General features: G+C 39.6%; 2 protein-coding genes across 3 annotated transcripts in view; both read left to right on the top strand.

The window, feature by feature from the left end:
• The window catches only part of LOC143667035 (olfactory receptor 13C9-like), a 713,098-nt gene that overhangs the window by 599,460 nt on the left and 101,358 nt on the right, over nucleotides 1-12,280 (top strand). The gene's annotated exons all lie outside the window — the stretch shown is intronic.
• On the top strand, nucleotides 4,927-5,880 carry LOC143659259 (olfactory receptor 13C3-like). The gene has a single exon (XM_077132037.1). The coding sequence runs from the start codon at nucleotides 4,927-4,929 to the stop codon at nucleotides 5,878-5,880; it is 954 nt and encodes a 317-aa protein (XP_076988152.1).

The following is a 12,280-nucleotide window of genomic DNA, read 5'->3' as shown; positions in this document are numbered from 1 at the left end:
GAAAAAGTTAAGTAATAATCATTTAATTCATAGCAATACCGTGTTTTATTTCATTTATAATATATAGATAGTTTCTCAATTCTAACATTTGACTTTTTTTAAATCTATCATTTGATTTAATAGGCACTAACATTTAATTAACTTTACTTTGGTAAATATATTTTGGATTTTAAAGCACTCACATTTCCTAACATTTGCTTGTAAAAATTTGCCCTAATTGCAAAAGTTAATGAGCAAATTTCATTTCATTTTCTAGAATTCTTCTTCAGCATGATTTAATCCCAAACTCACTCTTTTTTTTTTTTTTTTTTTTAAAGAGAAAGGGAGGAAGGGAAGGAAAGACAGAGAGAAGGAAGGAAGGATGGAAGGAAGGAAGGGAGGAAGAAAGGGAAACATCTTTAAACATTTTCTTGTTTTTATTATATTTTGTTTGTTTGTTTGTTTTTTACATGGGCTGGGGCCAGGAATCGAACCGGGGTCCTCCGGCATAGCAAGCAAGCACTCTTGCCCGCTGAGCCACCGCGGCCCGCCCCCAAACTCACTCTTAATTGGATATGTGGGACACTGTTTCTGACGTACCAAGAAGTTTCCATTCCATACATCTCTCACTCCAACTTTAAATTGCTTTGGGGGCTGGGGAACAATTACAGTCACTGCTGCATTACAAATATTTACCCCTGTACCTGGGTGGAACTTGGCATTTTTTTTGAGCTTTTCTTTATTCAAAATGACATAAATATTAAGGAAAAATAAGCTGCTCTTCCAAGAGGTGGAAATAATGGATCAGTAGAGGTAAGTCTTAAATATCATGAAACAGTATCTTTTCATTGTAATTAAAGGAGGTAATAAATATTATATTCCAGTAGGAATAACCTAAAACAGCACAGCTCCCAGTTCATGAATATAGCAATAATACAGCAACAGTTCATTATTACTATTATTTTTATAATGCCTGTGAAATAATCTAGCAATTCTGTATTGCTATCTTATTTTGTCATCACAGCATCCCTGTAAGAAATGTAAGACATGCAAATTTACCACTATTTTACAAATTAGAAAAATAAACCTATAAGTCAAAAACAAGGAAATGCCAAAGAAAAATTTTTATACTAAATGCCAAGCTCTTTTCCACTATTCTAAATCCATGTGACATCTGTTCAAATGGAAATGAGGTCTTCACTCTGTTGCCTAAACTGATGAGTATATATATTAGCAAGCAGCTTTTTTTGTATTGAGTGAAAGATACTAAAAGAAAAATAGGAAACAAAATACCTAAAGTTTGTGGCAAAAGAAAAACAATTCGCACATATTAAATTGTTCTGATCACGTATCCACTAATTCTGCACAGGGAAATTGCTTGAGATTGTAGAAATTAAATACATATCTATTCAGTTCTAATTAACCTATTATTTGCAGCTACTGTATTAGGCACTAGTTGAAGAGGGATAAACAAAACAGAAATGCTCCTTCTCCTGTACCTTTGGTTATTTCACAAAATACAAGATAAGTTTCAGGGGCTGGCAGCAGAAAAAAAAAACAAGGTAGCAAGAGAGACCAGTGCTCATGTTGGATTGTACTGCAGAAGATATTTCTACCTGGGGAGGGCAAAGCTTGGAGCAGGTTGGGCAGGAGTGGGGGTGAAGATCTGAGGTGGCCTAAGACGTGCTGTCATTATAGTTGTCTGGAAGAGGAGTCCTCTACAGACCTGCACCAGAAGGCAGATCTGGAATCTTGCCGTGTTGTCCCATAAATTCAACGGCCTACCATCTTTCTTTCATTTACATTCATGATTGGGCAGATCACAGAGCTCCTATCCCCTTTCCAAGGCATCCATTGATTAATTTCGGGGCACTACATGGGGAAAACTTTGATTAATCTTAAGAAGTGGTATAAAGTAAATGTCGGATCTTTGTTATTTTCGTCAGGGCGCTGTTGAATAAGAACAGTCAAGGTTGTTCATGGACCTTATCTTATCTATGTTTGTTTTTGCCCATTCCCTCTTGTTGATCTGTGACTTCTATGCGTATTTTAATGGCACTGTTAGTCAAGGTAGTAGTGGAAAGAGCATGAGCTTTTGATCTTGCCATTGCCTGTCATTAGCCTTGAGTCCTGAGCCAATTAAACCAATTTAAAGGACATGGACACCTCAGAGCCTGCAATAAAAATATTCTAAATGAAATGAATGCAGATATTTTGAGATAGTCCTGATATTTATATGAATTAATTAAGAAAATAACCTCTTGTATGCTCCATTTTTTTCTTCTCTGAAACTGTGTCTGGTTTTGAACCTACAGAATAAGTTCCATTAAAGTTTGATGGACATTTAAGCCCAAAAAATGAAGCAGACATACCTTATAACATAATAGTAAGCATTTATTAGGGAGCTGCTTCTGGGTGGCTGCAGTATTTTCCAAGTAGTAATCCATGCCACCCAGGGAGTTATAGGGGGTTATATGGGCAAGAACAAGGAAGGTACTAAGCCATTTGCAAGATTGTAAGCATGTTTGTTTTTTTTTAAGTTACTGATATGCATTACTATATGTAGACTAGTTCAGATAGTTATGGGGCTTAGGGATGTGCAAGCAAGATTTAAGATGCACCTACAAGGAGGGGGTGTACTTTATCTAGGAATGTATGGCTTCTCAGAAAGCGAGATGGACATTCCCTCTTTTGCCATTTTCCTCAAAGTTCAAATATTTCTGCTGTCTATTCTTTAACTCAGTTGATTCTATTTTGAGAATCCCTTTGACCAGTTTGGTTGTTGATTCCAAGACCTTTTCTGTTCTAAAGTGTTTCCCATCTACTATCACACAACAAACTAAGTGGTAGAATGGGTGATAGGAGCGAGTTAGACATTCTCAGTAACTTACGGCTTCAAATCTAATGGTGATGTTGGTCAACTTCAAATCTAATGGTGAATATGGAAAGATCAATTTTCGCATCCAGTCAGTAGCTAATGACAAACACAAAACTGTAAAGGTTTTAATCCTCGTGTCATGGATTCATAGCTCATTAAGTTGGCTGTAAGTTAATGTCACAGGTTCTGATCCCTCAGCCTTGCGTGGTTTAATGGGCCCCTTCTTCACCAAAGAAGTGCCCATGTTCTGCCAGGTTTTGGGCCTTTGTGTACTCCAATCACACTTTCCTTGTCAGATGTGCTTGTCACCACTCCTCCGCAGAAACTCCTTTGTCCAAAAAGGAGGCCCTGTCATTTGATTACTCCTAAACTTTGCTCATCCTGTTCTCCCTTCTAAGTTACACTTCTCCTCTCTTCTCTTTCACATCTGTCTAATAATTTCCATATTTCCAGGTCTGGCCTGAGTCTGAAACCCTTCCTGAATTATGCCTGGAGTTATTTATTATGCATAAGCTTCTTCTTTCTAGGAAAACAAAATTTTCCATGAAATTATACAATATAATTATATTTATATTACTTTTTCATGAATAACATAGTTATCTTATATCCATTTGTGATTGTGAGCAAGTAATGATAGGTACCTTAGATTATAGGTTTCATTTTCTTGATGTACTTAGAATATGGCTGGACTCAGGAAGGCTCTAGGAACTGTAAGCCCAGCATAAGTAACCTCAATCTTTTTTAAAATGTGTTTTCAATATTACATTTTTCTTAAGAGTATTTAACAACATTGTGTGACTGGAATTTACTGCAAAACACAAAAGAATATGTTCTGATAATTTTCCAGATCATTAAGCTAATCTACATAATGTGACAAAAGAAAATCTCTCTTGTTCAGCACAGCTGTATGTTTTGCCAACTCAGTGTAGATTTAGGCTTGATATTCTGTGTCATTTCTTCACCAAATTTTTCAGCACCGTCTGGGAGCTTATGGAATGCAAATTCTCAGGCCCTGACCTGAACAGTAAAATAGAACCTGTAGTTCAGTAAGATCATCAGGAGATTGATGTACTAATTTAAATGAGTGAAGCAATGAAATAGACCTAGTGTCAAAGATTTGAGCATCAAGTTCCATTTTATTGTTTACTAGATTGGTGACATTCTTTAAGTCCTGTCTCTCAAGATGAAAAAAAATTAGCATAATATAAAGAATGGTCGTTTGTAGAGTACACGGTGGTGCACAGGAATGCACATGCATGCCATCACACAGGCACACAATCACATGTACATACACACACATAATATAATATTAATAATATACATTATTATTTTTTTCTCAGGTTGGCTTAAAGAAGTAAATTATCAACATATTCGCTGAACTTACAAAATGAAACAAGCAAAGACACTACATAATGTTCTCCAAAGATTCTTCATCATATCTATGTAGAACTTGTCCATCAAGTGGTCTTAAACTTAAGATATTAAGAAAGGACTTCAGCAAGAGATCAACAACTTCCTTTGCCTTGATTTGGTGTTAAATTGTGTGAAGGTGATTCAATTTATTATGATTAAATGTTTACAAAATACTAAGGAAAATGACTGGAAAATGTTTTGCAGTCAGTCATAAAAAATTTAAGCACAAAGATTGCAGTTGCCTTGACATTTTGATCATATAGGTTAATCAGTGAATCAAAATGCCATTCCTTGTTGAGGTGAATTTTACTGTTGCAACCATCTGAATCCTGGACCAGATCAAATGAAGAAGTCTAGTTTGAAGTCTGTAATGAAACATAGGCTTTGGAAATGTCCTCAAAGGTAGGACATTACTTCTGGATCTAAATCTGATTATAGATAGATCATCAGATATTAGCAATGGGGCGTAGATACATCCAACATTCCCAGTGTCATTGTATTATAGCCAAACACATTGTTGTGGATTAGAACTTTAGGCAAACACTCCTTTTATTCAATCCTAAAATAATGATTTATCAGGTAATTTGAAACATTTGTTCCTTGCCACCAAATACATTTTAGGTTCGTCTTCCTCTGACATATGGAAAGCAAATGACATGGATCAGAACAACCAGACATTTGTGTCAGAATTTCTTCTTCTGGGCCTTTCAGGGCATCCAAATCTTGAGATCATTTTCTTTGCTCTGCTTCTAGTGATGTATCTAGTGATTCTACTGGGCAATGGTGTTCTCATCGTAGCAAGCATCTTTGATGCTCGTCTTCACACCCCCATGTACTTCTTCCTGGGAAACCTCTCATTTCTGGATATCTGCTATACAACTGCTTCTATTCCTTCAACTTTGGGGCCCATCATATCACAGAAAAGAACCATTTCCTTCTCTAGATGTGCAGTGCAGATGTTCCTTGTGTTTGCCCTGGGGTCAACAGAGTGTTTGCTCCTGGGCATGATGGCTTTTGACCGCTATGTGGCCATCTGTAACCCTCTGAGGTACCCCATCATCATGAGCAAGGCAGTGTATGTGCTGATGGCTTCCATGTCATGGTTGTCTGGTGGAATCAACTCAACTGTGCAAACGTCTCTTGCCATGCAGCTGCCATTTTGTGGGAATAATGTTATCAATCATTTTGGATGTGAGATCTTGACTGTCCTCAAGTTAGCTTGTGCTGACATATCCCTCAATGTTACCACCATGCTAGTGGCAAGTATGGTCTTCCTGGTTCTTCCACTGCTGGTCATCTTCTTCTCCTACATGTTCATCCTCTACACCATCTTGAGAATAAAATCAGCCACAGGGAGACACAAGGCATTTTCCACCTGCTCCTCACACCTGACTGTGGTGATCATATTTTATGGTACCATCTTCTTTATGTACGCAAAGCCCACGTCTCAAGACCAGTCTGGGGAAAACAAATTTCAAACTTCAGACAAGCTTATGTTCTTGTTTTATGGGGCCATGACCCCCATGCTGAATCCTATCATCTATAGCTTGAGGAATAAGGATGTAAAATCTGCTGTGAAGTATCTGTTAACTTGCAAATTTATCCAATAAGAAGCACGGAAAATGTAAATCTTTGTACAGTTAGCAGAAAGATGGCCTTATTATCAAAACCAATAAGGAACTTCCTTGAGGAAACCGTTATTAGGATGAGATATCTTTATTCTTGCTTTCACTATCCTTTCTTTTCTAGATTCACTGAGGACCATATTTTGCCATCACCTCAGCTTCTCACAAGTTCTGAACCATATACGAATTCTTTTAGAATCTTACTTTTGATGATATCTGGAAGGAAGGGTCTATTGTACTGGATGGCAACCTTATGGGAAAAAGAGCACACATACAATTCAGATATGGATAGGCTGAGAAAGAAATTCTGCTCTACTACAGACTATTTATATGGTATTTGATACTCTTCATGTGGAAAATGTAGGCATTCTTCTTTTTAACCCTAAGCGTATTTCTTAAAAATGGAAATTCTCTTTGTGTGTGCTCATGTGCATGCAAATGGCCAGACAATGATTTTTCATGTTTCTTTAATTCCAGTTATATTATGCTACAATAATTCCTGAAACTATTTTTCATGATTTAAGCATGTTTGGAGGACATTTACTTTTTAGATTGCTCCTCAAGTTGGTTATGTCAGACATTTTCTCATGATTGATTTCAGATTATGCTTGCTTTTCTTTTCTGGTTAAGAAGAATCAGTTGTTTTGTTCTCCCCTGTGCCTTATATCAGCAGGCACTTGATACCAATTTGTGTCATTACCGTAGATATTAACTTTGATTATTTTGTTAAAATGGTATCTGCTATGTGCATCTCCCCTGTAAATTACTCTTTTTCATTTGTTTGTAAAGAGCATTACTCAAGAAGATACTTTGCCACTACGTAAATACATTAACATTAAACATTCATCCACCAGTTTTAGCAGCCATTGCTATTTCTTACCTTAATCAGTTCTTACTATCAGGTTGTCAAATGATGATTTTTCTGTCATTCCTTCTTCATTTACCCATGGCCATTTTTTCTTTAAGTAAGAACTTTCTCACCTACCTCACTTTTTAAATCCATTAATTCATTTAAATTCATTTGCACCCAACGTTTCTTATTTTATTCAATGAATTACACTACTATTACATTGTGATTTAATGCTCAATTTCCTCCAGGTTTTTTTAATGTCATTGTCTTCAAAGCTAGTTCCTGTTTCTTTTTGACATGCCCCCATGATTCTGGAGCATGTTTTTACTTTCTGCGCAATATCCTCTTGTACTTTCCTATCTCAAGCCCTGGTATCAGTGATAACTCCAAGAGGCCTTGGTTTCTTTTTTAGGAGAATACATTTAGAAACCAAGATTTTTGGGGCAGAATGCGTTTAGAAACACCGGAGTCTTAGGTATACTAATTCCTACCAGGATGTCATTCTTTCTAGGCCCACTCAGCAAGCACTATTGTAAAAAAAATGTATGCATTTATGTATATGTATACCTCTTTTAATATCTATATGTGTATACTCTATCCTTCCCCTTTCTGTATTTTACCTTACTTCTCGAACAATTGGAAAACTGAGTCTCAATACCTTAAATTTATTTACTCTGTTGCCTAATCTTAAAAAGTATAGAAATAGTTTTAATTTGTTGAAATATGCCATTGGGGAAAATTAAGAGGGTTTTTTCAATTTCCATTACTGACCAGCTCCTCTTAGGATTGACATCTTATTTCTTTGCTTAGGTGAAGAAATTGCCAGGTCTTGTCAAGTCTGAGTGAAATGGAATCCATTCTTCCCAATTTTGGTATCTGGATATTTTATCTCTTCACTCTTATAAGTGGTTTTATGCAGAACGTATCAGACAGCTTCTTGTTTTCCTACTTTCCTGCTTTTTGGTTTTACTTACATGTCATAAGTAGTTGATCCAGTTTCCTTAACTGGTTTTTATCATGTGTTGTCTGCTGCTTATGATACATGCATGACCCATTTCCCTGAAGGGACTAAAATCTGTGTCATGGTAGAAAACATCCTTCTTGCTTTTCTGCATCATGGCACTGTCTTAAGTTGAGCTTTGGGAAGGATGGTAGCTTGTCAAATATTGGTGGTCAGGTGGACAGCTTAATCACATGCATTTAATTCCTCAAATGTTGCTGTGTGTTTCATATATCATGAAAACATGCTCCTTTAACATTTATAGCTATTATTTGCAGTGATACATTTCACTGAGAGTCATTGCAGGGATGAAGGATGCTGAGAGGAGGGCAGAACTTGAGCCCTCTCTCTAACTTCTTTCTTCGCGCCATTCAAACACTGAATCTATCTACCTAACAAGCTATTCTCCATCGCTGTTCATGTGAAGATCTGCTTTCAAAATAGGTAATTTTAAACCCCCAACATAAACGCCATTTTTCATTCATGAAATCATTCAATTCAGAACCCAGAAAAATTTCAATTAACAAATTAACATGAAATCTTAACATTCTCTGCTGAATATCTTGAATCAATTCAACAAACATTTCTTTGAGCACATGTTTCATGCAAGACTTTCCAACTAGTGCCTGGACAATAAAAACTGAGTAAGATATGGTGCTGTCTTCAAATAGAAGGCTTTTTTAGTTGAGAGACATATATGCAACAACTCTGTATTAGTTAGGGTTCTCTAGAGAAACAGAATCAACAGGGAACACTTGCAAATATAAAATTTATGAAAGTGTCTCACGTGACCGTAGGAATGCAGAGTCCAAAATCCACAGGGCAGGCTGCGAAGCCGACAACTCCAATGGATGGCCTGGATGAACTCCACAGGAGAGGCTCACCAGCCAAAGCAGGAATGCAACCTGTCTCCTCTCAGTCCTCCTTAAAAGGCTTCCCATGATTGGATTTAGCATCACTAATTGCAGAAGACACTCCCCTTTGGCTGATTACAAATGAAATCAGCTGTGGATGTAGCTGATGTGATCATGACCTAATCCTATGAAATGTCCTCATTGCAACAGACAGGCCAGCACTTGCCCAATCAGATGAACAGGTACCACAACTTGGCCAAGTTGACACCTGTCCCTAACGATGACAGCCCACCCCTTGTCAACTTGGCACCTATATATATATATATATCACCTTAGACCATACTTAATTTCCAAATGAAAACAAATAAGCACACATTTTTTCTTTTATCTGACAATACTCAACTGTCCAGCATATAACTGGAAACACATTAAATCTCTCCAGAATAGGGTGCAAATCCTTGGGCAACATTCATTCTTAAACTTGATATCTTACAACTTAAATAGTATAACACAAACAAAACAGCATTACAGTCCTCGTTTCTGTAACTGATCACGTGGTCGAAGTTCATATTTATCACTACCTTCTTCCACTACCCATTCCATGTTCCCTTTCCCCTCAGCAAGCACTTCAGCTGGCCGTGGTTCTTTGCCTGGTGGGGTGACCCAAGCCTTCATTCCTGAAGTCTCAGAGCCATTAGTGGTCCTGCCTGGATTGTGTTGTTGCAGTTTTCCATTGATTTTAATCAGAGGGCATGGCAGTACTAATAGACGCCCCAGGGGATCTCCTATATTCCAAGAAAACTCTTCTTTACCTCCATTATGTAGTTGCAGTCCTACTTCCTTCTGATAGTCAGGGTCAATTACCCCAGACAATAATGTAATCCCCTTCTTGGTGTGTTGATCCAGAGGCATAAGTAGCCCAAAGTGGCCAGGTGGCAATCTTAACTTCCAGTTCAGTGGTATCACTGTTGTTTCTCCTGGAGAAAGCACACCCTGTTTTGGAACTAAAACCTGTAGACCAGCAGAACTCAGGGTAGCAGGGACAGGAAGCAAAAATTTTCCTAGTGGATCACTAGGAGTAATAGTGAGTGGCACCACACCCATTTCCACCCCTTGGTTCCTGGACCCATGGATCCTGGCTATGGGAGAAACAGCACCATACAGCGGACGTTGATTCAGAGCATACACAGCTTCCTGGAGAACATTACCCCAGCCTTTCAAGTTTTTGCCACCTAGTTGGCACCGTAATTGAGTTTTCAAAAGGCCATTCCACCGTTCTATCAATCCAGCTGCTTCTGGATGATGGGGAACATGGTAAGACCAGAGAATTCCATGAGCATGTGCCCATTCCCGCACTTCATTTGCTGTGAAGTGTGTTCCTTGATCCGAAGCAATGCTATGTGGAATACCATGACGATGGATAAGGCATTCTGTAAGCCCACGGATAGTAGTTTTGACAGAAGCATTGCGTGCAGGGAAAGCAAACCCATATCCAGAGTATGTGTCTATTCCAGTTAGAACAAATCGCTGCCCCTTCCATGAAGGGAGTGGTCCAATGTAATCAACCTGCCACCATGTAGCTGGCTGGTCACCTCGGGGAATGGCGCCATATCGGGGGCTGAGTGTGGGTCTCTGCTGCTGGCAGATTGGGCATTCAGCAGTGGCTGTAGCCAGGTCAGCCTTGGTGAGTGGAAGCCCATGTTGCTGAGCCCATGCATAACCTCCATCCCTATCACCATGACCACTTTGTTCATGAGCCCATTGGGCAATAACAGGAGTTGCTGGGGAAAGAGGCTGACTGGTATCCATAGAACGGGTCATCTTATCCACTTGATTATTAAAATCTTCCTCTGCTGAAGTCACCCTCTGGTGTGCATTCACATGGGACACAAATATCTTCATGTTTTTAGCCCACTCAGAAAGGTCTATCCACATACTTCTTCCCCAGACCTCTTTGTCACCAATTTTCGAATTACGGTCTTTCCAAGTCCCTGACCATCCAGTCAAACCATTAGCAACAGCCCATGAGTCAGTATACAAACGCACCTCTGGCCAGTTTTCCTTCCAAGCAAAATGAACAACCAGGTGCACTGCTCAAAGTTCTGCCCACTGGGAGGATTTCCCCTCACCACTGTCCTTTAAGGACACCCCAGAAAGGGGTTGTAATGCTGCAGCTGTCCACTTTCGGGTGTTACCTGCATATCATGCTGAACCATCTGTAAACCAGGCCCGAGTTTTCTCTTCCTCAGTCAATTCACTGTAAGGAACACCCCAAGAGGCCATAGCTCTGGTCTGGGAAAGAGAAGGTAATGTGGCAGCAGGAGTGGAAACCATGGGCATTTGTGCCACTTCTTCATGTAACTTACTTGTGCCTTCAGGACCTGCTCTGGCTCTATCTCGTATATACCATTTCCACTTTACAATAGAGTGCTGCTGTGCACGCCCAACTTTATGGCTTGGTGGGTCAGACAACACCCAACTCATGATAGGCAACTCAGGTCTCATGGTAACTTGGTGGCCCATGGTTAAGCGTTCAGTCTCTACTAAGGCCCAGTAACAGGCCAAAAGCTGTTTCTCAAAAGGAGAGTAGTTATCTGCAGCAGATGGTAAGGCTTTGCTCCAAAATCCTAAGGGTCTGCATTGTGATTCTCCTATAGGGGCCTGCCAAAGGCTCCAGACAGCATCTCTATTTGCCACTGACACTTCCAGCACTATTGGATCTGCTGGATCATATGGCCCAAGTGGCAGAGCAGCTTGCACAGCAGCCTGGACCTGTCGCAGAGCCTCCTCTTGTTCAGGTCCCCACTCAAAATTAGCAGCTTTTCTGGTCACTCGATAAATGGGCCGGAGTAGCACACCCAAATGAGGAAGATGTTGTCGCCAAAATCCAAAAAGGCCAACTAGGCATTGTGCCTCTTTTTTGGATGTGGGAGGGGCCAGATGCAGCAATTTATCCTTCACCTTAGAAGGGATATCTCGACATGCCCCACACCACTGGACACCTAAAAATTTTACTGAGGTGGAAGGCCCCTGTATTTTTGTTGGATTTAGCTCCCATCCTCTGACACGCAAATGCCTTACCAGTAAATCTAGAGTAGTTGCTACTTCTTGCTCACTAGGTCCAATCAACATGATATCATCAATATAATGGACCAGTGTGATGTCTTGTGGGAGGCAGAAACGATCAAGGTCTCTGTGAACAAGATTGTGACATAGGGCTGGAGAGTTGATATACCCCTGAGGTAGGACAGTGAAAGTATATTGCTGACCTTGCCAGCTGAAAGCAAACTGCTTCTGGTGGTCCTTACTAATAGCTATTGAGAAAAAAGCATTTGCCAGATCAATAGCTGCATATCAGGTACCAGGGGATGTATTGATTTGCTCAAGCAATGATACTACATCTGGAACAGCAGCTGCAATTGGAGTTACCACCTGGTTGAGTTTACGATAATCCACTGTCATTCTCCAAGACCCATCTGTTTTCTGCACAGGCCAAATAGGAGAGTTGAAAGGGGATGTGGTGGGAATCACCACCCCTGCGTCTTTCAAGTCTTTAAGAGTGGCAGTAATCTCTGCAATCCCTCCAGGAATACGGTATTGCTTTTGATTTACTATTTTGCTTGGTAGGGGCAGTTCTAGTGGCTTCCACTTGGCCTTTCCCACCATAATAGCCCTCACTGC

Source organism: Tamandua tetradactyla, chromosome 2 (assembly GCF_023851605.1).
Source record: "Tamandua tetradactyla isolate mTamTet1 chromosome 2, mTamTet1.pri, whole genome shotgun sequence".
NCBI lineage: Eukaryota > Metazoa > Chordata > Mammalia > Pilosa > Myrmecophagidae > Tamandua > Tamandua tetradactyla.
Note: the sequence above shows the minus strand (reverse complement) of the source record. Positions and strands in the feature narration are given on the sequence as shown.